The following is a 26,662-nucleotide window of genomic DNA, read 5'->3' as shown; positions in this document are numbered from 1 at the left end:
CTCAGCTCTCCTCTCCCCTTCCCTCCCCTTCTCACCAGCACTTTGCACTTACTGGTTCCACATTTCCTAACCACCCCTTTCCCCTAACATACTGCAACCTACCCTTCCTGTCCCCACTGCCCAAGGGGACACCTTCAGGCACCATCTCGGGGCCAACTTAACTTCCGCAGGTCTTCATTTCTCACCCGGGGAACTGGATGAGGGCTCTGGCTCAAGTCCCGACTCGCTGTCCTAGGGGTCACCTAACCTGCCTCAGTTTCCCTACGTGTGAGGAAGAACCACAACGGTCCTCACCTCCTGGGGGTGGTTGTGAAGAGTCGATGAGATCCGGCACCAAACCGCTGAGAACGGTGCCCAAGGTCCAATCCAGACTGTCTACACGTTACTCTCATTACTGATACTTTGTAGCCATTGTTATCAGGCTGCAGGACCCAAAGGGCGGCGCTTCGCACGCTTCGCCCTCTTCCCACAGCTCAGCGCCTGGAGCGTGCCAGACCCTGGGCATCTTCCGCACCTGCCCCAGGTCCGGGACGGGGGTGCGGCCGCAGCTCGGGCGCGGGCACTGCCCAGCGAGGGAGGGAAGCGGAAGTAGCCCTGGTTCTCGGAGAGGCCGGCAGGCACACAGTAGGTGCTCAGGGGACGGCCGGCTGACACCGCGGAGCCAGCGGCCCGGTGAGTGCACGCTCCCTGCCCCCTCTCTCCCCACTCCCGGCGGCGGCCACACCGTAAGGGTGGGTCCGCGCCCGACGACACCCACTCCCGCAACAAAGACGCTCGCCTCCGTGGGGGCCGCCGCCCCTCGGGGCCGCCGGCACACGCAGCGGCCGAGGGGCCCGCGCGCCCCCCGGCGCTGCCCCTAGCCCGGGGTCGGGAGCCGTCCCCCGCGGGTGCAACTGCGCCCAGGAGCCGTCCGGAGCCGGGGAGGCGCCCGAGGGGCGCGCAGCGACGCCGCCTCCAGCCGCGATTTAAAGGGCAGCGAGGGGCGGAGGGATCCCTGCCGACCCTCAGCACGGATCCCTCCGCCGCGGGCGACGCGAGGCGACGGCCCCTCACGGCTCTTCACGGCTCTTCTCGGCTCTCCCCAAATTCGCTTTTTGTCCCTCCGCCGCCGCGAGCACCCAGCGAGGAACTCGTTTCTTTTCCGTGTTTCTCCGCCTCCCCCGCTCCCCCCCCAAACCGCGAGTCCCGTAAAAGCAACAGAGGCGGCAGGGGTGGCGCGAGCCGCCGGTGTCCCTCCGCCCGGCCGAGGGCACTCCTTTTCGTGTCCTTCCACCGTTCCCGGGCGGCGTCCGGACGGCTCACCGGGGGCGGCGACGCGTCTGCGGCGCGGGAGGCGAGGCTCCGGGGCTATGAGGTGAGGGCGCTCGGACATCGGAGGCGGCGCGCGCGGCGCCAGGACCCGGGACGCGGACCCCCGGCGAAGGCGGCCTTGGGGACGCCGCGGCCGCGCGAGAGGCGAGGTGAGGCCGGGCGCGGGGACGCGGGGGCGCGGTGCGGTGGGGGCGGGGGGCTCCGGCCGCGGCTGGGACTTATTTCCCGACAGCGGATGGAGCGGGCGGTGCTGCGGCAGGCGCCGCCATCTTGGATTTTACTCTCCATTTTTCTCGGGAATTATTTTTTGGTGATTAATTTTTTGGGGGGCCGGGGAAGTGCCGCCCGGCAGCGCGGACCCCCCCAGCGCAGCGGCCGGGCCGCGGGGCCGCGTTGCGCCCCGAGGAGCAGCGGGCGGCGCCCGGCGGTGAGCGGGGGGCGGGCGCGGCGCGGGCGTGCGGGGGCGCCGGGCGGCGTCGGCGGCGGCGGCGGCGGGCTGGGGGCGGGCCGGCGGGAGCGGGGGCGCCGGGCCGGGCGGGGGCCGGGGCCGGGGCGCGGTGGGGGGGCGGCGGCAGCCGGGGGAGGGGCGCGGCGCGGCGGCGGCGGACGGCGGCGGCGGCGGCGGCGGCGGGGGCGCGGGCCTTGCATTGGGCGCCGCCGCCGGAAGGGAGCGGTAGCGGCCACCGGGCAGCGCGGGGCCGGGAAGCGCCGGGGCGGCCCGCGGCCGCACGAGGGGAGCAGCCCCGCCGCTCGCGATTGGGGGACTCTGTTTTCCCTCTTCTCCAATGGGCAGCCGTGATGGGGCTCGCCCAATCTGCTACCTCTGCCGCGCTCCGCTTCGGCTTGTTTTTGTTTGGGCTCGAGCCTCGTTCCAGGTCTCCTCCGGGGCCCGTCCCCCACCCTCCCCGTCCCGTCCCCCACCCTCCCCGTCCCTCCCCTGACAGCGGCGCCGGCCTCGGGCCGCGGCTCGCCTCCCGCGCCCCGCGTCCCCTCGGTCCCCGGCCGTCCCGCAGAGTGGCGGTCGTCCGTCTGCACGCCCGGAGGTGATGGGGATCGGCGTCGCTCCCACCTGTGGGGGGTGGGGACCGTGTTTTCGTGGCGACCGCGGGATCCGGCTTGCGAGATTGGTGGAGAAGCGCGCTGGACCGGAGGAAGCGGCTCTCTTTCTGTCGCCGGGCTCCTTTGACCCGGTTCAGGAGCTGTGGCTTCCGATCCCGCGAGCGGGGAAACTAGGGTTACTAAGGAGGTGAACGTGTGTTCCTTAAAGAGGAATTTTAGAAAAGTGGAATTCGGCCTCGCGGGGAGGTCTTAGGTAGCGTAGCGGGCGGATGAACTGGTCGGTCGTGATTGGGACTTTGCATCAGGTCCGTTTTACACTTAAGCTACTTTAAACTTTCTCAAAGTGTGACTAAACGTGGTCGGAAGACGGCCGTGGGATCGTCAGAGGAAGCAGTTGCCCGCTGGAGCTTTTTCCTGTCGTTTTTGACACGGAGAACACGGCTGTCACTTCTGATGATTAGTTGTAAAAGCGCAAGTGTTTCGGAAAGGGCGGGGAGAAATCATTTTTGTCTGAAATAATCGCGGGTAACTTGTATATATTGAAAATGACACGTACGTAAAGAGTTACTTGCTGTGGATACAAGTTTACTTTGTAGCCGAACGTTTGGCAACTTGAAACACAGGTGTGGCCCCGTCCCTGTCGGAGCTCCCCATATTCGCAGAGTAAAGTCCACAGACGCTTTAATCCCAGTGTGTGGGGAAACTCCCGGCCCATTTTCCAGTTCGTTCTCTTTAAGCATTACACGTTCGACTCTCCCTTTCCCAGGCTATAATGCAGCGAGCTTCCCATGCCTGGCGCTGTTTGGTCCGCATTCCTAGCCCGGCTCTGCCCCCTGCCCGCCCCCCCCCTACCCCATCCGTCAGAAAGGTCCAGTGAGAAAGTTCTCTGCAAAGACTGGCCCACTCTGGAGGACCACACTTCCTCTGCGTTCCCTGAACAGTGGTTACTTGGCATTTTATTTGGTTATTTGCCTGTCCCTTCAGGTTTTTTGTGAACTAACGGTTGGGTTATTACTTACTTCCTCTGCCTTGCGCAGGTGCCAAGTAGGTGCTTAGTAGGCATTTGATGAAAGTGAATTTGTTAATCTCCAGGTTACAGAGCTTCAAAGCTTGTATTTAGTTTTTTGAAATATGCCCTTTCTGATGTTATTTTAAAACATTGTTGTTATTCACAAAGCAACTTAGTTTGAGAATAAAAGGATTATTATGGATACTTAGTCTTCCAGAGAGGAGGGCTCAATTTTGTACCCATGAACTTTGAAACCAGACTCAAAGTCATTTCCAAGTGCTCTCTTGCTGTTCATCATTGTTCATCTGTCTTATCAGACGCACACTGAACTAACTGCTTTCTGTCCTTGAACCAGATACGGGTGGGCTTACTGGGGGGGGGGGGCGGGGAGGAAGGTTGGGGTTTATAGCAGAATAGGATGTGAAGGAAGTGGTCACAGGTTGTTCGTGTTTTCGAGCATAGTGTTTTGTGGGTGGAGATGTTAGTGTGTTAACTTTTCCTTTGTGTCATATAAATCTGGGATCGATTCTGACTTTTCTCTATGTAGGACATGAGTATGTGGCCCAGTTGTATTGCAAAGACATGTGTGCCATCTGAACAGCTCCTTGTCCCCAGGAATGTCCTTCCCATGGCTTGGGAGAGCAAATCCTTTCCAATAAACCATGTGGATTCCATTGTTTTATACTCTTGCCTGCCATATATTAGCTTTACTTTTTCTGCACTCACCGGAATCCTTCTCCGTGGCAGAGGAGTTGCAGGACTCTGTTATATGTTAGCCTTAGAACACTGTAATTGTTGAGTTTTCCACACTGGGATCCTATGTCCTTGCTCTACCGTGACCCAGTCCTGGTTACACAGACACACTGAGTAAATGGTGTAGTTCTAGCTCAGATACAGCTGTATGCAGTAGAAAGATGTTTTCTATATAGGATGTAACTGAATTTTTTAGTCTGATTTTTAGTTACTTTTTATTTTGGGAGCAAAAACTTATTTAACTGACATGTCTTGGTTTAGGAAATGGGTTTAATTGCTATAAGAAGCACAAGCTCAAATTATTACAAAATAAAATTAAAACTAGCTAATGCACTTTACATTGTAATCATTAGGGTGTCCTAAGCATTAGAACACAATGATTTGAAAAGTAATTTCTTGCATAGACTGCCAACTTTGAACTCATAAAACTACTTTCTGTTTGGAGCTCTTAAGTTTGAAATATGAGTTAAGCCCTGAAGTTTTAATGGCTGAGTTCCATTGAACATGCTGTACGAGGAAGGGGTCCTAGCGAACAGTAGGGAGTGAGTATCTTAGGTCTTTGTCTAAAGGATTTTTTTTTTTAAGATTTTATTCATTTATTTGACAGAGAGAGAGAGAGAGAGAGAGAGATCACAAGTAGGCAGAGAGAGGATGAAGCAGGCTCACTGCTGAGCAGAGAGCCCGATGCAGGGCTCGATCCCAGGACCCTGAGATCATGACCTGAGCCGAAGGCAGAGGCTTAACCCACTGAGCCACCCAGGCGCCCCTAAAGGATTTTTAATGAGGGAAAAGTTAACAGCTTTCTTTAAATTCTTTCTACTAAGTCTACATCATCCCCCACTCCCAATCTCTACAAATCTGTTTTTACTTTAGTTATTACTGTAGACCCTTTTTCCCTCCATAATTTGTTGTTTCCTAGAAGGGTTGGCTGAGAGGAAAGGTCATGCCTGACTGGTGTCTATCCCAGAATTTATTAATGTGATCTGAGTTTCTTTTTGTCCTACTCAAATAAAAGAAAGCATTTGTCATTTACAAACATATTTTGATTCAACAGATGTATTCCTAAAATTTAGTCTTGCATATCTTAATTTATTTGCATTATAGGATTTTACTATTTTAAAGGAATGCCATGGTAAGAATCCATCTGTATAGGAAAGACCCATAATCTTACTTTTGTAAAGCCATATTAATGCCTAATGTTAGGTTTAAAAAACAAAACAAAATAAAACGCTTTTTCTTTTGACATCCTGTATTGGAGACAGTTAGAGTGGATGTATTTAGTATCTTTATAGAGCTGGTGATGGAACCAGGAACCATTTGCATTCTAAAATATTCTCATGGGCGCCTGGGTGGCTCAGTGGGTTGGAGCCTCTCCCTTCGGCTCAGGTCATGATCCCAGAGTCCTGGAATCAAGTCCAACATCGGGCTCTCTGTTCCTTGGGGAGCCTGCTTCCTCCTCTCTCTCTGACTGCCTCTCTGCCTACTTGTGATCTCTGTCTGTCAAATAAATAAAATCTTTAAAAAAATAAAATAAAATACTCTTACAAAAGAAAGAAGTCACTGATTTCCATAGCCATCGAAGCTCAAAATTACGTTTTGCATCCATCACGCCAAAGGGTTCCTGGGACCAGTTCAGTCACTCACTGCCTCTGGCTCCCACCTCTGGCAGCCAGATCTGGGGCTGTCTGATGTCTGTGTGAGACAAACTTAAACTACACAGGGTGTATGCAATTATGACTACTTAACCTATAATTCTGGAGTTTGATGAAGGACCATTGGAGTAAGAATCAATACCTGGGTTTTAGTCCGCTCTGTCATTATTTATATAAGACATGGGGCCAAGCCTCAGCTTCTACAACTGAACTTTAATCTCTGAGATCACTTCCAATTCTGAATTCTGTTTTATCATTTACACTTAATCGCCACCCTGTTTTCTTATTTCTAAGAACTATTTTAATATTTTGATATCCTTCTATATACATGATTCATCTGTGTATCTTAGGTAGTTTTTCCTCTCTTTTTCTGAGTTGATGCTGTAGCTTACAGTCAGTTGGGTTTTAGAATCGAGAGGCCAGAGTATATTCATGGCCCCAAAGCTCGAGGGCTCCTGCTTCTGGATGGCTCCTGTTCATGACTTGCTTCTCTACTAGATGTCTCTGTTTTCTGTATTAATAAAGGTGCGCTAAGGAGAAAGTAGATAAACCTAGGGAGCATTCCCTGGTGAGAAGCTTTTTTCTTTAGGGGTGATGCACGTATCAAGTGGCTCAGGTGTTGGGGTAAACCCCAGACTTGAGTTTGAACACTGGGTTTTAGACCCGGCCTTACCACTGAATAGCAGTTTGACTTCAGGAAAGCAACTTTATTCCTGAGCCATAGCCATCTCATGCCTGTCTCCCTGACCTCGTAGGGTTGCCAAGCAGATGGACCCTCAGGGGTGTGTCGGGGTGAAAGAAACACCTGTGTTTTCAACTTGAACATCTTTATCAGAACTCCTGCCGGGCAGATCTCTGACGGCACCGGCATTGCCTCTCAGGTCTCAGGCCGAAGGTCCCTTCCCTGAAGGATCATCCTGCTTTCTACTCTGCATCCTTCTGCCCTCTTCTTCAGATAGCCAGTCTTCACAGGCTTCCCTTTGGACACGCAAAATCTCCCACTCTAGTAGCCATGCCCGGTTTCCCTGAAAGCTGAGGCTCATCCGCGCCCTCTAGCGTTCCCTGGACGCAATAATATTCCAGCACCACGAACAGTACCCAGGGGCCCCGAGTAGGTTCTTGATGAATGTTGGATTCTAGGTCTGCAGAATGATTCATTTCGTCTGTCCGATTTGTGGAACAAGGTAGCAGTAGCTGATACAGTGTAATGCTCTCTGGGGAGTATTTTTTTTTTTAAGATTTTATTTATTTATTTGACAGAGAGAGATCACAAGTAGACGGAGAGGCAGGCAGAGAGAGAGAGAGGAGGAAGCAGGCTCCCCGCTGAGCAGAGAGCCCGATGCGGGACTTGATCCCAGGACCCTGAGATCATGACCTGAGCCGAAGGCAGTGACTTAACCCACTGAGCCACCCAGGTGCCCCTCTGGGGAGTATTTTTATTTTCAAGGAAATGCCTGTGTTGCATGACATGGAGGGATGTATGTTCTTAGCAAGAAAACCAACCTGCTGTTAGAAGATGGAGTTCCCCCCACTGAGGAGTGAAGGGGGGCCTGAGCCTTCCGCCAGGGAACCAGTGGAGTCTGCGGCTGGAGAGGCCATATGGAAACCTTCTCTTTTCTCCTTCAAAAGAGAAACAAAAACAGACCTCAGTCAGGGTCCAAGAGGATAGTTGCCTCAGAAAATATTTGTTTGATATAGATGCCAGGAGTGTTTTTGACCCCACCCCACCCCCCGCGCAAAAAAAGAGAGGGGTAGGGGGGTTTTTTGTTTGTTTGTTTGTTTGTTTTTTCTATATTTGTGCTTTTATTTCTTTTCCCTGGTCATCTGGTGTAAAGTCTGTTCCCACCTGGTTCTCTCTAACATTCTATTTGTTTCCTTTAAAGTTCTTATCAGAATTTGCAGTTTCATACCTATTGGGCTCTTTCTTTTCCCCCACTCTCCTCTGAGACCCAAGAAATTAGGAACTAAGCAACTTCTGTTCTAGGGCCTTACTCTTCAAATATGGGCCAAAGTATGTTTAAAATTTTGTTTGTGTCGCTTTCTTCAGCGTGTCAGGAGTGGACGGGCTCTCCACTCAGCCTCGGCTTAATTTGTTTCTAATTCTCTAAGGCTTGCTCTCGTTTGTAAAATGGGGGTGTTATCGTGTATATTACTGTACACGTGAGAGAACTCAGTATTTTTGTTTCATGTTAAGACATAGTTGTATGATTAAGGGGCTGTGACGGGGTAAATGGCCGGGTGCACGTACAGGTGTTGGCGCAGTTCTGGGATGCTGGCGAGAGCCATAGCTTGGAAATGGTGCCTGGGACCGGAGCTCAGAGCTTTTCTCTGTCGTGCCCGGGACTGCCAGGCTGCCCCCGCCGCACCCAGTTCTCCACTCCCGCCTTGAGCAGACGTTTCCTTAGCTGTGTGTTGGACTTCACGGCACTTACCCGTCTGCAGGACCTCCGCCTCTCCGCGTGCCTGCCTCTTGCCCGACGTAGTTCCTTCTCTCTGCCCTCTCCCCTTTTCCTTCCACTAACTGCCTGTGAGAAAGCCCATTTTTTCCCTTTGGGTTCGTGTCTTGGTAGCCTGTGATCTTGTCAGGAGGAGTGAATTACTTTGGGCAGGCCAGGGATTCCTGAGCCTGGTTTTTGTTTTGTTGTGTTTTTTTTAATCTAAGGTTTTTTGCTCTGCCGTTCTGTGATTCTGTGGATTGAGATGATGTGGAAACGCTTGGTAAACTGTAAAGTCCTTTTGTTAGTGTTGCTCTCTTCATGGCTCCCACTTTTTTCCTGAGTTCTGAGGTCTTCACCTGGGTTGTGAACACCCCCCACCCCCCCCCAGTTCAGCACATTGAACCTTTCTCATCTTTCCTGGAAACCTGTTCTTTCTGTAGCTCAGTTTGTGGCATTGTAGTCTGCCCAGCTAGAGGCTTCTGGCCCCTCTGAATTAAATTCCTTTCTGTCCCTCACCACCTGTGTCTAATTTGTTACCAAGTGGCGCCGGCCTCGGCCTTCTCTTCGGACCCGAGCTTCCCTCCCTCCCTCAGCCCTCCGCCCGCTGCTGCTGTTGCATTTGAGCTGCTCTCCGCCTCCAGCCGCATGCTGTTTCACCAGTAGGATCCTTTCTAGAGTACAAGTGAGCAAATTCTGCCTCCTTCCGTCTGTATAATCGAGAGAAAAAAGTAGGTACTTTACAGGATTTGAGAATTAAATGGTAAATGAATGGAGGAACTATGATTTGTTGTTGCTTTATAAGTGGAGTTACAGTGGGGCACCCAGCTGGTGCAGTCAGTGGAGTGCGAGACTCTTGATCTCAGGGTTGTGAGTTCGAGCTTGATGCTGAGTGCAGGGATTCCTTAAAAAAAAAAAAAAAAAAAAAAAAAAAGTGAAGTTGCACTAAGAAAAAATATGTCTTACCAGAAATACAATAGGCTAACTTCCACTGTAACAAAATCTATAATCTCCTTGGATGTTGGTATGTGAGGTTTGGTAGTTTGGTAGGATTTTAAATTCTATATTGACATTTTAAATTCTGCATTCTACATTGTTGCCCAAAGCCACATCCCTTCTGGTCAGGAGCAGTCAGAAAAGCAAAGCTGGTCTCGGGTCTCTCTCATAAAGTGGCACCCCAGTCCTTTTATTCTCTTGAAACTCTTTTTGGTGGAAATGGTGATGTGGTTGTTTTCGTGGGGGAGTTATGGTAAGATAAGGAATGGAGGGGAAGTTTCTACTTGATTTAAGTTTTGTGAACAGTGTGTCCGCATATCTGACCTTCTGTTTCTACCTTCATCGCTTGAAAAGGGGCCAGTTGGAGATCTTTATGAGCTCTTTCTGCTCGTTTGATCCGTGTGCCAAACCGAGGAGGTAGGCTGTATTTTCCTTTTACTTAGGAGGCATTTGTGAGGTTAAGTGACTTGTCCCTGGCTGCCGTGCTAGAGAGTAATGAATGGGGTCGGAGTGGAACCTAGGTGCGTGGACTCCATCCCGAGCCCCATCCTGAACCCCATGTGCCCTGCCTCCTGCCAGACTTAGTCTTGGCCTCTAAGACCTAGCCCAAGAATTAACCTTTTGGAAATTTTTCCTCACCCAGGTCTTTGCCCAGTAAGAATGGATTTTTCTTTGTTCTGCTTACCTAGCGGCTTCTGAGGAACTGTAGGCTGTCCTTACAGACTTTTGACACTAGGTGGCATCTGTTTATAGAAAAGTAAAATGTGTGGGTCTGGGGGAGGAGTAACAAAAGAAGCATCCTTGATTTTATTTATAGGCACTACTAGGTGGACACATGGATCAGATGTGGCGAGATGGGGACGCAGGTGGTTTTGTCTTGTTTTTGCAAATTTGTCCCAAAAACCACATCAGCTAGAACCTTTAGTTTGGAAATGCCTACCAAGACAATTGAAAACGCAAATCTTTCTTATATCAAATCTTTTGTTGTGATACATTCTGGATGAAAATTGGATATTACTGGATAAATAAGGAACTGTGAATCAGTAGTTTCTGCCCTGAGGCAATTGGGAGTGGGGAGTCGATTATATGCCCAGTTGTGGATGAGCAGGCCTGTGTGTTGTAATGTCTCATCGAGGACTTACCCGTAGTACATGTTTTGCTGTTTCAGATGTTTTGCTAAGTGAAAAATCCTAACTAAGAGTTTTAGTTTTCATTCTTACTGTAAAATTTGTATGTTAATATAAAAATGTACAAGCATGATACTTCTACAGAAGGTCTTTGTTATCTGGGGTTAAAGCAGTTAAATGTATGATTGAGATGCTGGTTTTACCTTCAGAATCCATATAGCTCTCTCTGTAGCTGTGGTTCACACGTGCAGGTGAAGGGGGAAAATGATCTTTTTAAAAAGTATATTTAAAACAACTTTTCAGAGGTGTTTAAGAGTTTTTCCTGTGATATGTTGGAGTTTTAATGTATTTGGGGGATCTGGGGACTGTAGAGCATTTTCACTTTGGTTTATTTTGTCATGGTCTCTGTATTAGTTGCCTGTTGCTGCTCTGACAAGCTACCACGAAGTTGGTGGCTCGCACAGCAGAGATGGATTCTGAGTTGGGCAGGCTCTAGGGTCACCACCTTTTGCGCTTGGCTAAAGTCAAGGTGTGGTAGGGCTCCCCCTGGAGGCCGTAGGAGAGAATCCATTCCTTGCCTCTGCCAGCTTCTGCTGTGGCTGTCTTTTGCCAGTGACTGTGTCACTGCAGTCCTCCCCCTCTCCTTTGGGGTAAAGCTCCCTCTGGGCTCTCGTAAGGCCTCTTGTGATAACATTTAGAGTCCACTCAGATAAACTGTGTCATCTCAAAATCCGTAATTTAAATCACCTCCGCAAAGACCTTTTTCCTTACAAGCTGATAGTCGCAGATTCCAGATTAGGACCTGACATCCTTGAGGAGTGATTTTCAGCCCATGGCATTCTCCTTGGGGGCAGTGAGCACGCCCAGCGCAGCGTGACTAGCAGCACTGGACCGGGGGGGGGGGGGGGGGAAGCTGCTCTGAACCAGGTGCCGGCTGTGCTGGGTCAGGTGGGGCCTTACCACCTGCGGCAGCCTGGGGAGGCTGTCAGATTGGCTGAAGCAAAGTGCTTGCTGAGTTTGACTCTATCAAAGCTGGAAACGAAAGCAGAAACGATAGACGTCTAACTTCTCGAATAATACTTACTTCTGACAGTACTTATAGGAGCAGAGTGTCAGGTCACAGGTGTGACCGTGGATTCATGGTCATCTCTGACAGATGGCAAGTGCGGAGCTGTCCTGTTGGAGGGCATCACAGCCTTACTGTGTTGTGATGTGGGATGTTGATCACAGGTGTTGGTGCTTCTGGTAGCTTCGAGGGCTGCTCGTCTTGACCTGATAGCATGAATTCCTGTTTCAGGGTCCCATGGAGCCTTGGATATGTGTTGATCACAGATGAGTTTGGAATAGCCATTGGTAAAGACTGATCTGTAATTCCCTGATAAGTTATTGTAGAACCCTTTTGTAACTTCAGATTTACGAGAAAGACCTAGTCCCCAGTTGGGTGTACATGTCGCGGCTTGGTTTGCCATCAGAAGGGGGATGGATACGGATGCACCTGCGCTGTGTTGGGCCTTGTGCTAAGTTCCAGTGATCCAGAAGTGTGCCTTAGCCAGCACACATGGCAGTGGGGAAGCCAAGTATTACCATGTAATCACACGAAGAAGTACCATTGTAATAAGCACCGTGAAAGAGCATGTAACAAGGCAGTCTGTGGGATGAAGGACTGGGGTCCTGGGGGAGGGCTCCGCGCGCGAGGGCAGCTTGCCGGCATCCCAACACAAAGGCCCCGTGTAGGGAACACGCCTAGCACACTCGCAGGACCGGGCTGGGTCTGGAGGCGGAGCTGGAGCGAGGGGGCGGGTCGGGGCTGGGTCCCTCAGGCCCCTTCTAGGCACCGGCAAGGTAAGTTCTGTTAATGCTAGTTGGTAACAATTTCCAAATACTTTTGTTTTCGCTATGTAGGCCAGGAGTGTGAGCCTAGAATGGAAACTGGATTTTCACTTCGCAGGTGGGACACTGTTGGCACCGACCCTAGCGTGTGTGCTCACTGCTGGACCAGTGTGGGGGCTTCTCTTCCTCTGCGGCGTCTGTGTTTGTCTTTTGTCTCCTCTTTGGATAGTGCTGGCTTACATGTTCTGTTCTTGTGTTTGCTTCCTTGCGTTTATTTTAAATACAGCGCTCCGGGGGGCCTGGGACTGCGGCCCTTGAGCATCCGCGTCCGTCCACAAGCATCAGAAATGTGGGGACTTAGTTCAGTGACATGTGACTTCCCTGATGTTTGAATTAGTGTATCTAAGGTTGTAGAAATTAGCTTTAACTTATATACATAAGAACGATGTGGAAGGATTTTTGTGCTGTTTTATTTTTCTTTAAAATTTTTCTTATAAAAGTAATACAGGCTCATTTTGAAAAGTTGAACCTTGTGAAAAAAAATTACTCATGATCTCATTCTCTAGAGATAATACTGTTACCCATTTGGTGTTTTGAATCGTTTTCTCAGCATATTGTAGCCGAATCACTTGCAAAGTGTTTGCTCTGCTTTTTCTTAGTGAAGTTTTTCCAAGTCCTCCAGCAAGCTAAAGCCTGCTTTAGTTAACAGCATGTGTTACCTTCTCAACCCCTTGGGACTTATTTCTTTGCCACTGGATAACTTCTCAAAGATAAACTGAGACAAGTTCAACTTGTAAGCCATTAGAAAATCCTTGGTTATATCACAGGAATTATATATATTAAATTCTTGATTCTTTTAGAATCCATGTTTTCATTTTTTGGATACAGTTTTAAAAGCCTGGTTTGTGTTTAAGACATTCAGCAGGAAATGTCCAAAAGCTACAACTAGGAAAGGACTGGAACCAGAGTTTTCGAATTGGGCATGAGCAGTTAAATCAAAAGTCACTGAGCAGTTGAGAATCCCCCATGTGTCACAAAGGGGCGGTGGAAGGAGAGAAGTTCGTTGACGTTTGTCGAGGATCTGTCACTGCTGGAAACAGTGCGGGCACTTGACAGGAACCAAGCACAGTTTCTATGAAACAACTCTGTGCTTGCCTTTGAGAAAATTTCAAGTGTCAGCAGGTTTTTGTTTGGTGGTTTTTGTTTTGTCTTGTTTTTTTCCTAATTTACAAATAGTAAATTTTGGGGGGTGGGAATTTTTAAAAATATTAATCCTGTTCCCCCAAAGACAAGGAATGCTGTTGGTGATTTGGAATGGGTGGGGGGGGGTGTGCGCGCGTGCATCTCCTACCTTAGTGGCATTATTATAGAAAAAGTTTCCTTTTTTTTTTTAAGTATTCTCTACACCTGGTGTGGGGTTCGAACTCATGCTCCACTGGTTGAACCAGCCAGGTGCCCCCAAAAAGTTTCCTCTTTAAATACAACTCTGAATCTTTAAATACTTTCTTCTTTAAGTGCAACTCTTAGTTTAGAGGTTTTCTTTTTTTTTTTTAAGATTTTATTTATTTATTTGACAGAGGGAGACACAACAACAGCAGGAGAGGGAACACGCAAGGGGAGTGGGAGAGGGAGAAGCAGGCTTCCCACCGAGCAGACAGCCCGATGCGGGGCTCGATCCCAGGACTCTGGGAGCATGACCTGAGCTGAAGGCAGACGCTCAACAACTGAACCACCAGGCGCCCCAGTTTAGTGGTTTTCAAGTACGTTTTGTGTTATCACAAATTGCCTGCCTTTTAAAATTTATATTTGAAAGTAGAATCTGAAGTAGGTGCTTCCTTTCCCACCTGTTGGTCTGGTGAAGCTCTGTGAGGTGAATCCTCCTTTCCTGCTGACTTCAGAGTGGGGGAGCCTCGGGGGACTGGCACGGCCGGACGCGGGGCACTAGCGCAGCCGGGTGTCCTCGGAGCCGCTCGCATCGTTCTTGTGGCCGCCCTAAGGGAGAGGGAGCAGAGCTTGGCCACGCCCTCAGGAGCTCTGCCCTGTTACATGCAGATGGTCTTACCACTCGGTAGAAAACGATTCTTTTTTTTAAGATTATTTATTTGACAAGTAGGAGAGAGGCAGGTAGAGAGAGAGGAGGAAGCAGACTCCCTGCTGAGCAGAGAGCCTGATGCGGGGCTGGATCCCAGGACCCTGGGATCATGACCTGAGCCGAAGGCAGAGGCATTAACCTACTGAGCCACCCAGGCGCCCTGAAAACTATACTTTTAAAAACTTTTTTTAAAGATTTTATTTTATTTGAGAAAAAAACCTTTTTTTTTTCTTTTTTAAAAGAAAGATCCTTATAGGGACACCTGACCTAGAACTTAACTCTTTCTTTCTTTCTTTCTTTCTTTCTTTTTAAGATTTCATTTATTTATTTATTTGACAGAGATCACAAGTAGGCAGAGAGGCAGGGGGGGAGAGAGGAGGAAGCAGGCTCCCTGCTGAGCAGAGAGCCTGACACGGGGCTTGATCCCAGGACCCTGGGATCATGACCTGAGCCCAAGGCAGAGGCTTTGACCCACTGAGCCACCCAGGCGCCCCTCATTTATTTATTTGAGAGAGAGCATGAGAGGGGAGAAGATCAGAGGGAGAAGCAGACTCCCTGTGTAGCTGGGAGCCTAATGCGGGACTCGATCCCAGGGCTTTAGGATCATGACCTGAGCCGGAGGCAGTTGCTTAACCACCTGAGCCGCCCAGGCGCCCCTTAAGACCCTTTCTACTCGTTATTCCTTACATTCCCCTCTGCCATCTGACTCTTCACCAAAAGCCCATGTTTCAAGACATCACACCCATTTTAGAAGTTCTCAGTCGTTTCAGAGCGGGGCTCATCTTGTCCCTGAGCTTCAGCTCTTGCAAGAGAGTTGGGCCTTGCGAGCATCTGCAGCCGTGCCTGAGGGGGTCACTCCCTTCTGAAGCTCTGATTCCTCATTTGCTCTTGCTTCTCCCCCTCCCTCCCTAACTGCCCCTTCCAGTATCCTTTGCTGCTGGTTCCTCCTCTGGAGGGCTACCCCCTCTGTCCTTAGACTTCTGTCATCTGTCTCGTCCCTTGAGTGCTCCAACCAGCCTGACCGGTACTCCAGGCCCTTGTATCCCGCGGCCCATTCGCCATCTCTGCTGGGTCTCTGCTGGGCATCTCACACGTGAGCGAAGCCAAACTCCTGCAGCCCAACCCCTCCCAAAACCCGAGCTTCCTGTGGTCTTTGCCGCCTCTGTGGAAAGCGTCCTTCAATTCGGAAGCATATTAGACTCTTTCTTTCACGGATCTTGTCTGTCTTTGAACCTACCCTCGAACCTTCAGAAGAGATCTCGAACCCAGCTGCTGTGCTGCTCCCAGCTCCCAGTATCCTCTGGTTCATGGCAGTAGCCTCTTAACTGGTGCTTTCTCTTATGTTCCCCAGTTACTAGTAGCAGCATTAGAGCTGCTTTTTTTTTTTTCTTTTTTCTTTTCTTTTATTTATTTATTTTTTTTAAACATTGATTTGTGAGGTTTTCTCCAAATAGTGAGTAGCTAGCATGGGCCTTTAAAATAGTGACTCGGACCGCATCATTCCTGCTTTCCGTCTTCCTGAGTGTTCGTGCCCGCGTCTCAGCAGTGGCTTGGAGGCCCTCTGTTACACGTTCTAGCCATCCGTCTGACCCTCGCTCATGCCCCTGTCCCGCTCACCCACCACAGCCACACTGGGCACCGGGCTGGTCCTCCGCACACCCACTGCTGCTCCCCCTCCCCGACTTTGTGCTTGCCCTTTGCTGGGGCATGTTATGTTCTCCGCTGCTGCCTCGCTTCCCCTCCCCCACACTACCTGGAACACTCCCCGCTGCTGAGAAACTGCTCTATTTTCTCCAAGGTGCTTGCAGTGACTTGTTATTTCCTAGAGATTTCTTCATTAGAATATAAGCACATACGAGGGCAGAAACCTGTTTCTGTTCTTTGCTGTATCCTCAGGGCTTGGAACCAGAATATAGTAGACATCTAATAATTTTCCTAATGCTTTTACACACATGACCCTTGAACGCCCCCATGCAGTCAGAATTCCACGTACAACTTTTGACTTCTTAAAAACTCGGCTACTAACAGCCTCATGTTGACCAGGAGCCTTATAGACAAAGTAAATGGTTAACACAAATTTTGTATGTTGCATGTGTCACATACTGCACTCTTACAGTAATGTAAAGCTGCAGAAGATGTTATTAAGAAAATCAGGCGCCTGGGCGACTCAGTGGGTTAAGCCACTGCCTTCGGCTCAGGTCATGATCCCAGGGTCCTGGGATTGAGCCCCGCATCGGGCTCTCTGCTCTGCGGGGAGCCTGCTTCCTCCTCTCTCTCTGCCTGCCTCTCTGCCTACTTGTGATTTCTGTCTGTTAAATAAATAAATAAAATCTTTTTAAAAAAACCATAAGAAAGAGAAAATAAATGTATAGTGCTGTACTGTGTTTATTTTAAAAAACTGGACAAAGAAGTGGACCCACAGAGTTCAAAACCAAGTTGTTAAGGGTCAGTTGTACTGGGACATCAGAACAGAGAGAGATTTGTAGTTAATGCCATTTAAAGAGTGGCCAGTACTCCTTTCTTGAAATTTTTTTCTGCCTATTTTGGGATAAATTCCAGGTTACTTTTGCTCGTAAATAGTTAGTGGCCGCTTAGCTCAGACACTATCAGCCAAGTCAAGACCAAGGTGGTGTTTCTCTGTGAGCGGTCTGGTCCTGGCCAGAGAGATTGCGCCCTGGCTTCTGTTGGGAGCGGGACCTCCGTGGGCATCGGGAAGCCTTTCGGCCTTGCTCGCCACCCAGTGTCCTCAGCTTCTGCTTCGCCGCGGTCTGTTCCAGCGTGGGCTGTGGCAGTGTTTGAAACTCAATCTCCAGCTTCAGTGTGGACGCGTCCTTTTGGCGGGCGCGCTTGCCGGAGAGCCGTGCCGCCAGCAGCCGCCACACTCGGGCGGGCAGAACGATCGGTGCCCAGTTAGTAGGATCTGTGTTCATTTTGAGCTAGAAATTTTTTTTAAGATTTTATTTATTTGAGAGAGAGAACACGAGCTGGAAGAGGGGCAGAGAGAGAGAGAGAGAGAAGCAGACTCCCCACTGAACACGAAAAGGGGCTTGATCCGAGATCACGACCTGAGCCGAAGGCAGACACTTAACCGATTGAGCCACCCAGGCCCCCCCTTGAGCTAGAAGTGTATAAGCTGCTCCCAACTTTCCAACAGTTTCACTAGAACTGGTTTTACAGCAAAATTCATTTGTGAATGTAAGTCACGTTTTTTGCCTTAATGACAGCCGCTGTTAGCTGAGCAAGTGGGGAGTGTGGAGCTGCTGCTGAGGTGAATGTGGCCCTGCACGGCGCGCTCGTCCAGTGAAATTCAGTCGTGTGCTCTGATGGCCGGGCTGACACCTGAGTATTGAAGTTCCAGCACAGTAGTGTCAGTTGACTGACACGAAAGGTGATGAGTTTGCTCCGATTTGGGTAGATCATTAATCCTCAGTTTAGTTGAAACTGTGTGTAAATTAGAGTGATCTCAGGCTCTGTTGCATGAACTGGGCTGAAGTGCGCTGATTTATTGGCAAACTTTTCCTAATTCTCAGGGAATTAGGTATAATTAGGTATAATTTCCTCAGCTTAAAATTTTGGCGTCTGCCCTTTACCCTAACGGATGACGGAGTGGACGAGTGAGCAACTGAGAGCAGTCGCTCTGCCACGGGGGCTGACGTCAGGACAAGCTGCTGGGCTTCGTCCAGGTTTTCTGCTTTTGATCTCTGAGCGGGGGTCGTGGTTGGGGAAGTGTCTGCTCTTGGTTTCAGCTCAGATCATGAGGTCAGGGTCATGGGAATGAGCCCCGAGTTGAGCCCTGTGCTCAGCAGGGAGTCTGCTTTGAGTCCCCCTCTCTCTCTCGTCCCTCCTGCCACTTGTACACGTGCACATGCTTTCTAAAATAAAGGAAGATTTTAAAAAAATGAATGTTTTGTATTTTTGTTTGGTATCATTAAAGGTATGACCAGGTGTACATTTCTAGAAGTACTTCAGGATAATGTATCATTTGTGTTGTTTGTGGTTGAAAAAAATAAGGGAAATTGGCCTTTGGGGTAGGAAGAGATCCTCAGGCAGCAGTGCTGGGTTCTCCTTACTCTGCCACGGCCAGTGGTGTGGCCGGGGCGTGGGACCTCTCCGCCTCGCTGGTGTCGATTCCGCCTGCAAATCGGAGGAGTTGTACTGGGATCTTAAAGCCCCTTTAGCTCTGAAGTTCTGTGTGTTTGCACTTTCTTATCCTGGAGCTCTTTTTTAGTTTGATTTACAATAAAACGTGATTCCATAATGAGGCCGTGCCACGGACCTCCTGTTCTCATTCCATGACCAGCAAAATGTAACCTGTCGCAACCTTACTTCCACAGGTTCTTACGAATTACAGGCATCTCTCACTGCCGAAGTCATGGAGTTCCCAATTTCAGCTAATTAAAATTCAGATGGTGAAGGATATCTCTGTTTTAGCAAATACCGTTTCTCAATTTCTCTTGCTGTTGTAAAGGCAAACATTTCATGACGGGCAGTGTTTTGCTATTTGAGTGTCAGTCCCTGAAACACCTTGATGGTTGGCTTCACATTAACAGCGAAAGACAAAGCTGTTGTGGACAAAACTGAACTTAGATACTTTTTCTTAAGCTCTCGGAACAGAAGAGAGAACAGTAGTTCTCGCACAGTTAACATACCGTTACCAAAGCATGTCAGTTGGGCAGATTGCTGGGCTGTACCTAAGTCCCAGCATAACAAGGTGCAAAACGAACCTTCCTGGTGGCTGCGAGGGAATACTTGGAGCGTTTTCTATTCACCGGTCTCTGAGCACAGCGCAGGCGACATGCACGGCAGTGAGCTCCCTGCCCGCGGAGTCGGGGTGCTGGAGGCCTCAGCACGGCACTGGATGGCTTGGGGCGCCAAGTGGTCTTTAAAGAGTGGAAACTTTAGTTACTAAATTACCTCCCCTCCCCCAAAAGGCTTTATTCTACACAGAGAGGTATGGGGTTCGGCCCTTGGCTGCCCCCCGCGCCTGTGGGCTCCTCTCTCTTTCTTCCTCTTGGCACTGTTGGGTGTCCCCACCCGGTCCTCAGTGGACTCTAGGGGGCGCTTGTTCTTGGAGACCTCGAGCGGCCCGGCCCCATGGCACGCCTTGGATCATGTCCACGCGGACTCGGGGTGCCCGGTGGGGTGCCCGCGGCGGCTGAGGCTCGCCTGCTCCTGGCCTTCCGTCCTCGCCGCCCCAGCGGAGCACCCCCCACCCTCAAGGCCGCGGGCGGGCGGGGTTGGCTGCTGCTCCTCCGTGGCTCCTAGCACCGAAGCCGTCATGCCTTGTAGCTTTCTCAAGGGTCCGGGTAGTGGGGGCATCTGTGTACTTACCTCCCGGTTCTGTTTTCCACATTTTGTCTCTGTCAGGAGAGAACGTTGGAATTACTCTCTGAGCTACCTGAAGAGAGCGACTCAATGCACCTGGGTCAGGCGGTCTGTGGGCATGAAGTGGTTGGGAGAATCCAAGAACATGGTGGTGAATGGCAGGAGGAGTGGAGGCAAGTTGTCTAATGACCACCAGCAGAGTCCGTCGAAGTCACAGCACCCGGGCAAGGAGGCCACGAAGGCCGGCAGACACGCGGTTGAGCGGCGGCCAAGCAGATGTATGTACACAGCTCAGCCGCCTCCTTTTCACGGTCGCCTGGGCGGGCATTCCCGGCAGCGTGGGATGTGTGTGCTGACTTTCCCGAGCCCTTGTCCGTGGTCTCACAGTTAAAGTGCGTGTTTTTACCCTTTCAGAGTTAAAATGGTTCTTAGCACCTGATGTGCGTACCTCTCGGGTAACGCTTAATACGGTCGCTGTAGTTACGCTCTTAGATCCATGACCCAAGTTCTGTTTTGTAGAATGTGTACCTAAGTGCTCAGTCCGTTCTGTAAAAAAATACTCAAGTGCTGCCACTGGATTTCCTGCGAGTTCAAACTGTATTTTTTACATCTGATGTAAGTATGTCTTTCTTTGAAAGCTTAGCAATATGTCATCAAGTCCGCTGTGCAGGGGAAGTGGACTTCAGGGCACTGTCCCAAACTGTCGCCGTTGTTTCCATTTATACGGGCTGAACAGTCATTTATCCTGACACGGGAGCACGGGTGATGACGAGCGGCTTCTGTAACTTGCTACCTCCTGGCTTACTGCCGAGAGTTCTGAGAGCAGGGGAGGGCCCCAGCATAAGTGTGCACCTAAGTAGGCAGCTGGCTGAAGGTATCCGAGGGGGTACAGCCATGGTGAGGAGGACAGCTTCCTCCGTTCCGGCTGCTCCCGAGGCTACGTTAGCCGCCTTCCGGGAGAGCCTAGTTTGTGTTGCCGCGGGCCTGTCCGGAGGCGAGCTGGGTTGGCCGGGGACCTGGAGCAGGTTCGGATACATCGCACCGGTTCTGATGGTGCCCTCCCTGCTGTCCGGACACTCACGCACTTCACTGGGCCTGGGCCGCCCCCAGTGCTTCCGTCGCAGTGCAGGTCACTGCGGCTGTGAAAACGAGGCAGAAAGCCCCGCTTGGGATAGGAATTAGAGGGAGAGCCCCAAACTGAATACATGGACACCTGCTCACCCCGGAGCACGTGATGGGAACCTGAAGGAAGTGAGAGGTGTCGTGGCCCTGGCTAGTGGTATTGCCTCTGGTCAGTGGATGAGGCAATTTTTTTGGGTTACTTTTCTTTGTTTTGCTTTTTCAAATGGCTGTTGGCCTCATTAGTTTCATTGTTGGCTGTACACAATGACACAGAGAATGATCGTTACATATGCTGCACTCTGCCAAGTGCAGACCGGTTCTGAGGACGGGCTGGGAAACCCCAGCGAGTGTGGAGATGGACAGCGTCATGCTGAATGTGACCGCACAAGAGTGGTACAACGTGAGAGCCTAGAGTGAAGCAGAACGAGGTTGTGCTCCATCCTCAGTAGCTACAGCGACTTCACCTGACAGCAGAACTGCAAGGTACGTGACACAGCAGCAGACAAAACTGAAGGGAGAAATAGAGAATTCAGCAGTAATATGACCTCAGCTTTCACTAATGAATTGAACAACCAGGCCAAAGACCAACGGGGAAGGAAGACTGAAACAGTACCCTAAACGAGTTCTTCCCGACAGACAGCTGTGTCACGGACCACACGGTGAGCAGAACACACGTCCTTCTTCGGTGCACATGGAATGTTCTTCACAGTCGGCCGTAGGTTGGGCCATGCAACAAGCCTCAATAAATGTTGGAGGATTGGAATCATACAGTGTATGTTCTCTGATTACAGTGGAGTAAAGTCAGAAACAACAGAAATTTGAGAAAATTACAACAATTTGAGAAATTAAACAACACACTCCTAAATAACCAATGAATTAAAGGGGAAATCCAAGAGAAATGAGAAAGTACTTCAAGATGATTGAAAACGAAGATACAACATACTAAAACTTACAGGATGCAGCTAAGGCAGTGTCTAGAAGGAAATTTATAGTTGTGAACACCTGTATTAAAAAAGAAGAAAGAGAACTCTTCATCGGTAACCTAACTACTTACTTAAAACAGCAGAAAAAGGAGAGAATACTAAACCCAAAGCAAGCAGGAGGAAGGGGATAATAGAGTAGAAATTTACAAAGTAGGGAAATAGACAGCAGAAAATCAGCAAAGCTAAAAGTTGAGTATTTGAAAAGAGAAGAGGATCACCAAAATGAGCAAACCTTTACCCAAGACTAACCAAGAAAAAGAGAAGACTCGAGAAAGAAAGCGGTGACATTACTACTGGCTCACAGGAATAAAAAAGGTTACAACTCAATGTTCTGAACACCTGGATACCAACACATGAGACAACTTAGATGAAATGAACATAGAAAGTAGCAAACTACCAATACTGATTGAAGAAGAAATACAAAATCTGAATAAACCTGTAGCAAGTAAAGAGGTTGAATCCTTAATTTGTTAAAAAAAACAATACTAAGAAAATGGCGGGCCTGGATGGCTCTGTTGGTGAATACTGGCAGATATTTAAAGAAGAATTAACCCCAGTTCTTCACACACTGACCCTAAATACCGAAGGGAAGTGAGCACTTCCTCGTTCAGTGAGACCACTATTATCCTACCGCCGAGACCGAAGCTATCACAAGAAAAAATACCAGAAAAACAGCAGACCGATTGATTTCTAATAAATGTGGGTACAAAATCCTCACTAAAATAGTAACAAACCAAATCCAGCAAGAAGTGGGAAGGGTTCTATAGCACAAGCAAGTGGGAATTATCCCAGGAATGCAAAGTTGACTTAATATCTGAAAATTAATGTAATACTACCATATCAGTAATATGAAGGACAACAACCATATGATCATTCCAGTAGATGCAGAAAAAGCATTTGACAGAATTCAGCAACACCCTTCCAGGGTAAAAACACTCGACAAACCAGGGATAGAATAAGTAATTCTTCAACCCAGTAAAGAATGTCTACAAAAACCCACAGCTGATGTCCTGTTTAATGGTGAAAGATTAAATGCTTTTCCCCTTAAGGTCAGGGCTAAGACAAGAATATCTGTTCTCGTCACTTCTGTTCAGCATTGTGCTAGAGGTTCTAACCATAGCACTTAGGCAAGAAAATTAAAAGGCATCCAGATTGGAAAGGAAGAAGTAAAATAATGTTTGCAGATGACATGACTGTGTGTATAAAAAATTCTAAGGAATCCACTTAAAACTATTGGAACTGATAAATGAGTTTAGCAGGATAGAATCAGGATGCAGACAATAAAAGTATAAAATTTATATTCTGAAAACTACAAGTCATTGTTGAAATTTAAAAAGACCTAACTAAATGGAAAGACATCCCATGTTCATTGATTAGAAAACTTGGTATTATTACGATGGCAGTACTCCAGATTGAACACAGTCCCTGTCAAAATCTCAGTTGGCTCCTTTGCAGAGAAATTGGCAAGCCAATCCTGAAATCCTTGTGGAAATTCAGGGGACCCAGAGTAGCCAAAACATCTTGAAAAAGAACAAAGATGGCACACCTGCACTTCTCATTTTCAAAACTTCCTGCAGAACTGCAGTGTTACTATATTGGTATGTGGTTAGACACGATCCATGGAATAGAATCCAGAATCTGGAAATAAACCCTCACATTTACAATCAGTTGATTTTCAACAAGCATACCAAGAAAAACTGGGTATCTACATGCAAAAGGAGGAAGCTGGACCCGACTTCACACTGTGTGTGAGAAATTAATCAAAATGCACCAAAGACCTGAAGTATAAAATTCCTAGAGAACATAAGCACATATTTTCATGACTTCAGATTAGGCAGTGGTTTTTTAGGACACTAAAAGCACAAGGAACAAAAGGAAAAATAAAGATAAATGGAAATGCATTAAAGTTACGGACTTTTGTGCTCTAAGGGAGAACCTCAAGACCATGAGAAGACACTCACAGGATGGGAGGGAAAGAAATTTTCTTTTCATATCCTGTGTCTGATAAAGGACTGGCATTTAGAATATGCAAAGAACTCGTACAAGTCAGCAGGAAAAGACAAACTCCAATTCAGAATGAGCAAGGGAATCTGCATAGATATTTCTCCAAAGATACACAAATGGCCAGTACGTGAAAAGATGCTTGAAATCATTAGTCATCCGAGAAATGCAAATCAAAACCACAAGATACCTCTTCACAGCCGCCAGAATGTGTCAAACTAAAAGGACAGATAGTAGCGGATGTTGGTGATGATGTGGAGAATTTAGGAACCGTCATACACTGCTGGTGGAATGTAAAATTGTGCAGCCACTTAGGAAAAGTCTGGCAGTTTCTCAGAAGGTTAAACACAGAGTTACCATATGACCTAGCGCTTCCACTCCTAGGTGTGTGCCTAAGAGAATGGAAAATATAGGTCTACACAGAGACTTTTACATGAATGTTCATAGGAGCATTATTCATAACAGCCTGAAAGTAGAAGCAGCCCAGTGTCCGTCAGCTGATGAATGAACTAACAAAAGACGATCTGTCCACACAATGGAATATTATTTGGCCTATAATAAGGAGCAAAGTACTGCTGTGTGGTACCACATGGATGAACCCTGAAAACGTTATGCTAATTGAAAGAAGCCTATCACAGAAGACCTCATATTGGATGATTTCATCGATAGGCAATTTGCAGACCAGGCAAATCTGTAGAGACAGAGAGTAGATCAGTGGTTGCCGGGGCTGAGGGGAGGGAAAATCAAGTGACTGCCGCTCAAGGGTATGGGGTTTGTTTTGGGAATAATGAAAATGTAGTAGAATTTACTGTGGTGACGGCTGCACAGTTCTGTGAATACATTAAAAACCATTACACTGTGTGCTTTAAATGGGTGAATCCTATGGTATGTGAGTTACATTTCAATAAAGTAGAAAATACAACAACTTGGATACCTTTTAAATACCTACGTGCAAATGGTTTGATTCCAAAACATACACCTGCCTTTCCATAGGGGCTTCCGTATGTTTCGTGTTCAATTTGTTTTTTTGAGAGAGTGAAGAAGAGGTTACCTCTCACTGGGTCCTTCATTCTTCCATGCCTTACTTGTGAGAGGCTTAGAGCTACGCTGAAGAGACCGTCCCTGACCTACAGAGCCAATGCCAGTCAGCACTGATGAACTTCACCCAGGCGAGGGTGGCCTTCCCGTTCCCGGTCTGCGCTGTTTCTTCCGCCACCAGCCCCACTTAGTTCCGGTAGTTATCTGGGGCACTTCCCTGCTGGTATCCATCCGTTCACAGTCTGTTTCAAGTAGGTCGGAATCGGCCTGCTGCCCTCGCTCCTGCCACCGAACTCCTTCAGTCGCAGGCGAGCTGCCTAACCGGTGGGCCTCCGCCGTCACCAAGTGGGGATTGTTCTCCCCTACCTGCCCCAAAGCGGGAAGGTGAAGTAGTGTCCTCCGGACTCCTTTTGCCCCTGGGGAGCCACCGTGCTGGCACTTACTGCTGAGCCCGTCCTGTGCTCTTCCCGGGTCCTCGCCCCTCCCCCCAGCCGCAGTGGCTGTGGTGGTGGGCATCCGCTCCTCCCTGTTCCTGTCTCCCGGGAAGGGCCCACGTGGCATGTGAGCCCAAGGTGCTCTCACCTGGTCAGACCCTGTTCTTGGGAAACCTGACCCTGTCATCTCCCAATGACAGGACTCTCTGTGATTTCCCGTGTTTGGTTCCCTGTTTATGCAAAAGGTACTCAGTCCTCAATTAAACAGATTGAAACAAGTGGTTTCAATTCTTAGTTGCTGGCTTGAGAGGGCAGTGAAGCTAAAGGTTTTATGGGTAAATAGAAGTCGTTGTCCATTTGAGTTAACTTTTCTTTCTCTCCTTTTCATAGGTAATGGTAATTCGGGATTTGAAGGGCAGAGCCGATATGTACCGTCTTCGGGAATGTCTGCCAAGGAGCTCTGTGAGAATGACGACCTGGCGACCAGCTTGGTTCTTGATCCTTATTTAGGTTTTCAAACACACAAAATGAATACTAGGTAATTGTGAGTCTTTATCCTGAAGTGGAGCAGATGATGATGTTGAATTTAAGAAAAGAGATGCTAATTTTACTTCTAGTCAGAATTTAAAATGACATTAAAGGAGATTTTCTATATGTGAGCCAAGAAAAGCAACAAAAGCTTCTAAGGGTCTTGTCAGTTTTAATTCCGTGTTCTTATTTTATCTCAGGCTGTTTCTATTAAAATATAAAGCCGGAGGAGCATCTCATATTCTGTTTTACATGTTAATGATAATTATCTCAGCTGAAAGAAAAATCTTGTGAAACCTTGAAAATGTATGTGATTTTTTTTTTCTGCTCAAAGTAGGTTACATCAGGGTTTTTTTCCCCCCATGATTTTATCATAAACTTTTCTTCTTTTAAATAATTGCAACTGTATATAGGAAATTTTGCCATCATGCTTAATCTTTGAGGTTCAGCTAATCATTGTAGAAGTGAATATTTTTAAATACATGCTTCTGTTCAGGAAGCAGATGAGAGATGCGTAAGTGCTTTATTGAGTATCACATGCCCTGTGTATGAGGTGTTTGAGGAGATGTAACAGTGAAATCTGTTATATTGTCTTAAACATCATCTTTCCCCCAAAAAAGACCATTAGAAAATTTCATAACTGCCACCACACACGAAGTTCGAACTTCACAACTGTTCTTTACCTCTTGACTTGAGTTGGCAAAGGGTTCTCAAGGCTGGTGCAAGACTGTTAACAGCAGGGACTGCGGACGTCAGGCCGGTTCTCGGCCCTGAGTTCTCCCATCCTCCTCACACTTGCGCTGATTTTTGTAGCTCAAGGGCCAGTGACAGCCGTAGAGGGACCTGATCACCAAGTGACTAGTCGCTGCTAGTGGGGTGAGGGAGGAGCTGGTGAGTAGAGGTGACGAGAGGAAGTCTTGCGCCATTTTCCATTTCAGCTCTGTCCCTTGCTCGAATTTAAAACAAG

The 26,662-nt window shown here is 48.6% G+C and overlaps 1 protein-coding gene across 15 annotated transcripts in view; it reads left to right on the top strand.

Moving 5' to 3' along the window:
* The first annotated feature begins 484 nt into the window (after window positions 1-484).
* The window catches only part of KMT5B (lysine methyltransferase 5B), a 52,776-nt gene continuing 26,598 nt past the window's right edge, over window positions 485-26,662 (top strand). For 2 of the 15 annotated variants that reach the window (XM_082748750.1, XM_082748744.1), the window contains exons 1-3: window positions 1,530-1,738; window positions 19,632-19,867; window positions 25,558-25,705. In XM_082748750.1, coding sequence (XP_082604876.1) covers window positions 19,708-19,867; window positions 25,558-25,705 — 308 coding nt within the window. In that variant the 5' untranslated portion in view covers window positions 1,530-1,738; window positions 19,632-19,707. Of the gene's footprint in view, window positions 1,461-1,529; window positions 1,739-2,229; window positions 2,355-13,754; window positions 13,933-19,631; window positions 19,868-25,557; window positions 25,706-26,662 lie in introns of those variants that run through there. The other 13 variants (XM_082748751.1, XM_082748749.1, XM_082748748.1 and 10 more) reach the window with 13 other exon arrangements.

This window comes from Mustela nivalis, assembly GCF_964662115.1.
Source record: "Mustela nivalis genome assembly, chromosome: 9".
Taxonomy (NCBI): domain Eukaryota; kingdom Metazoa; phylum Chordata; class Mammalia; order Carnivora; family Mustelidae; genus Mustela; species Mustela nivalis.
The sequence above is the reverse complement of the archived record's forward strand: the minus strand, read 5'-3'. Positions and strand labels throughout refer to the sequence as shown.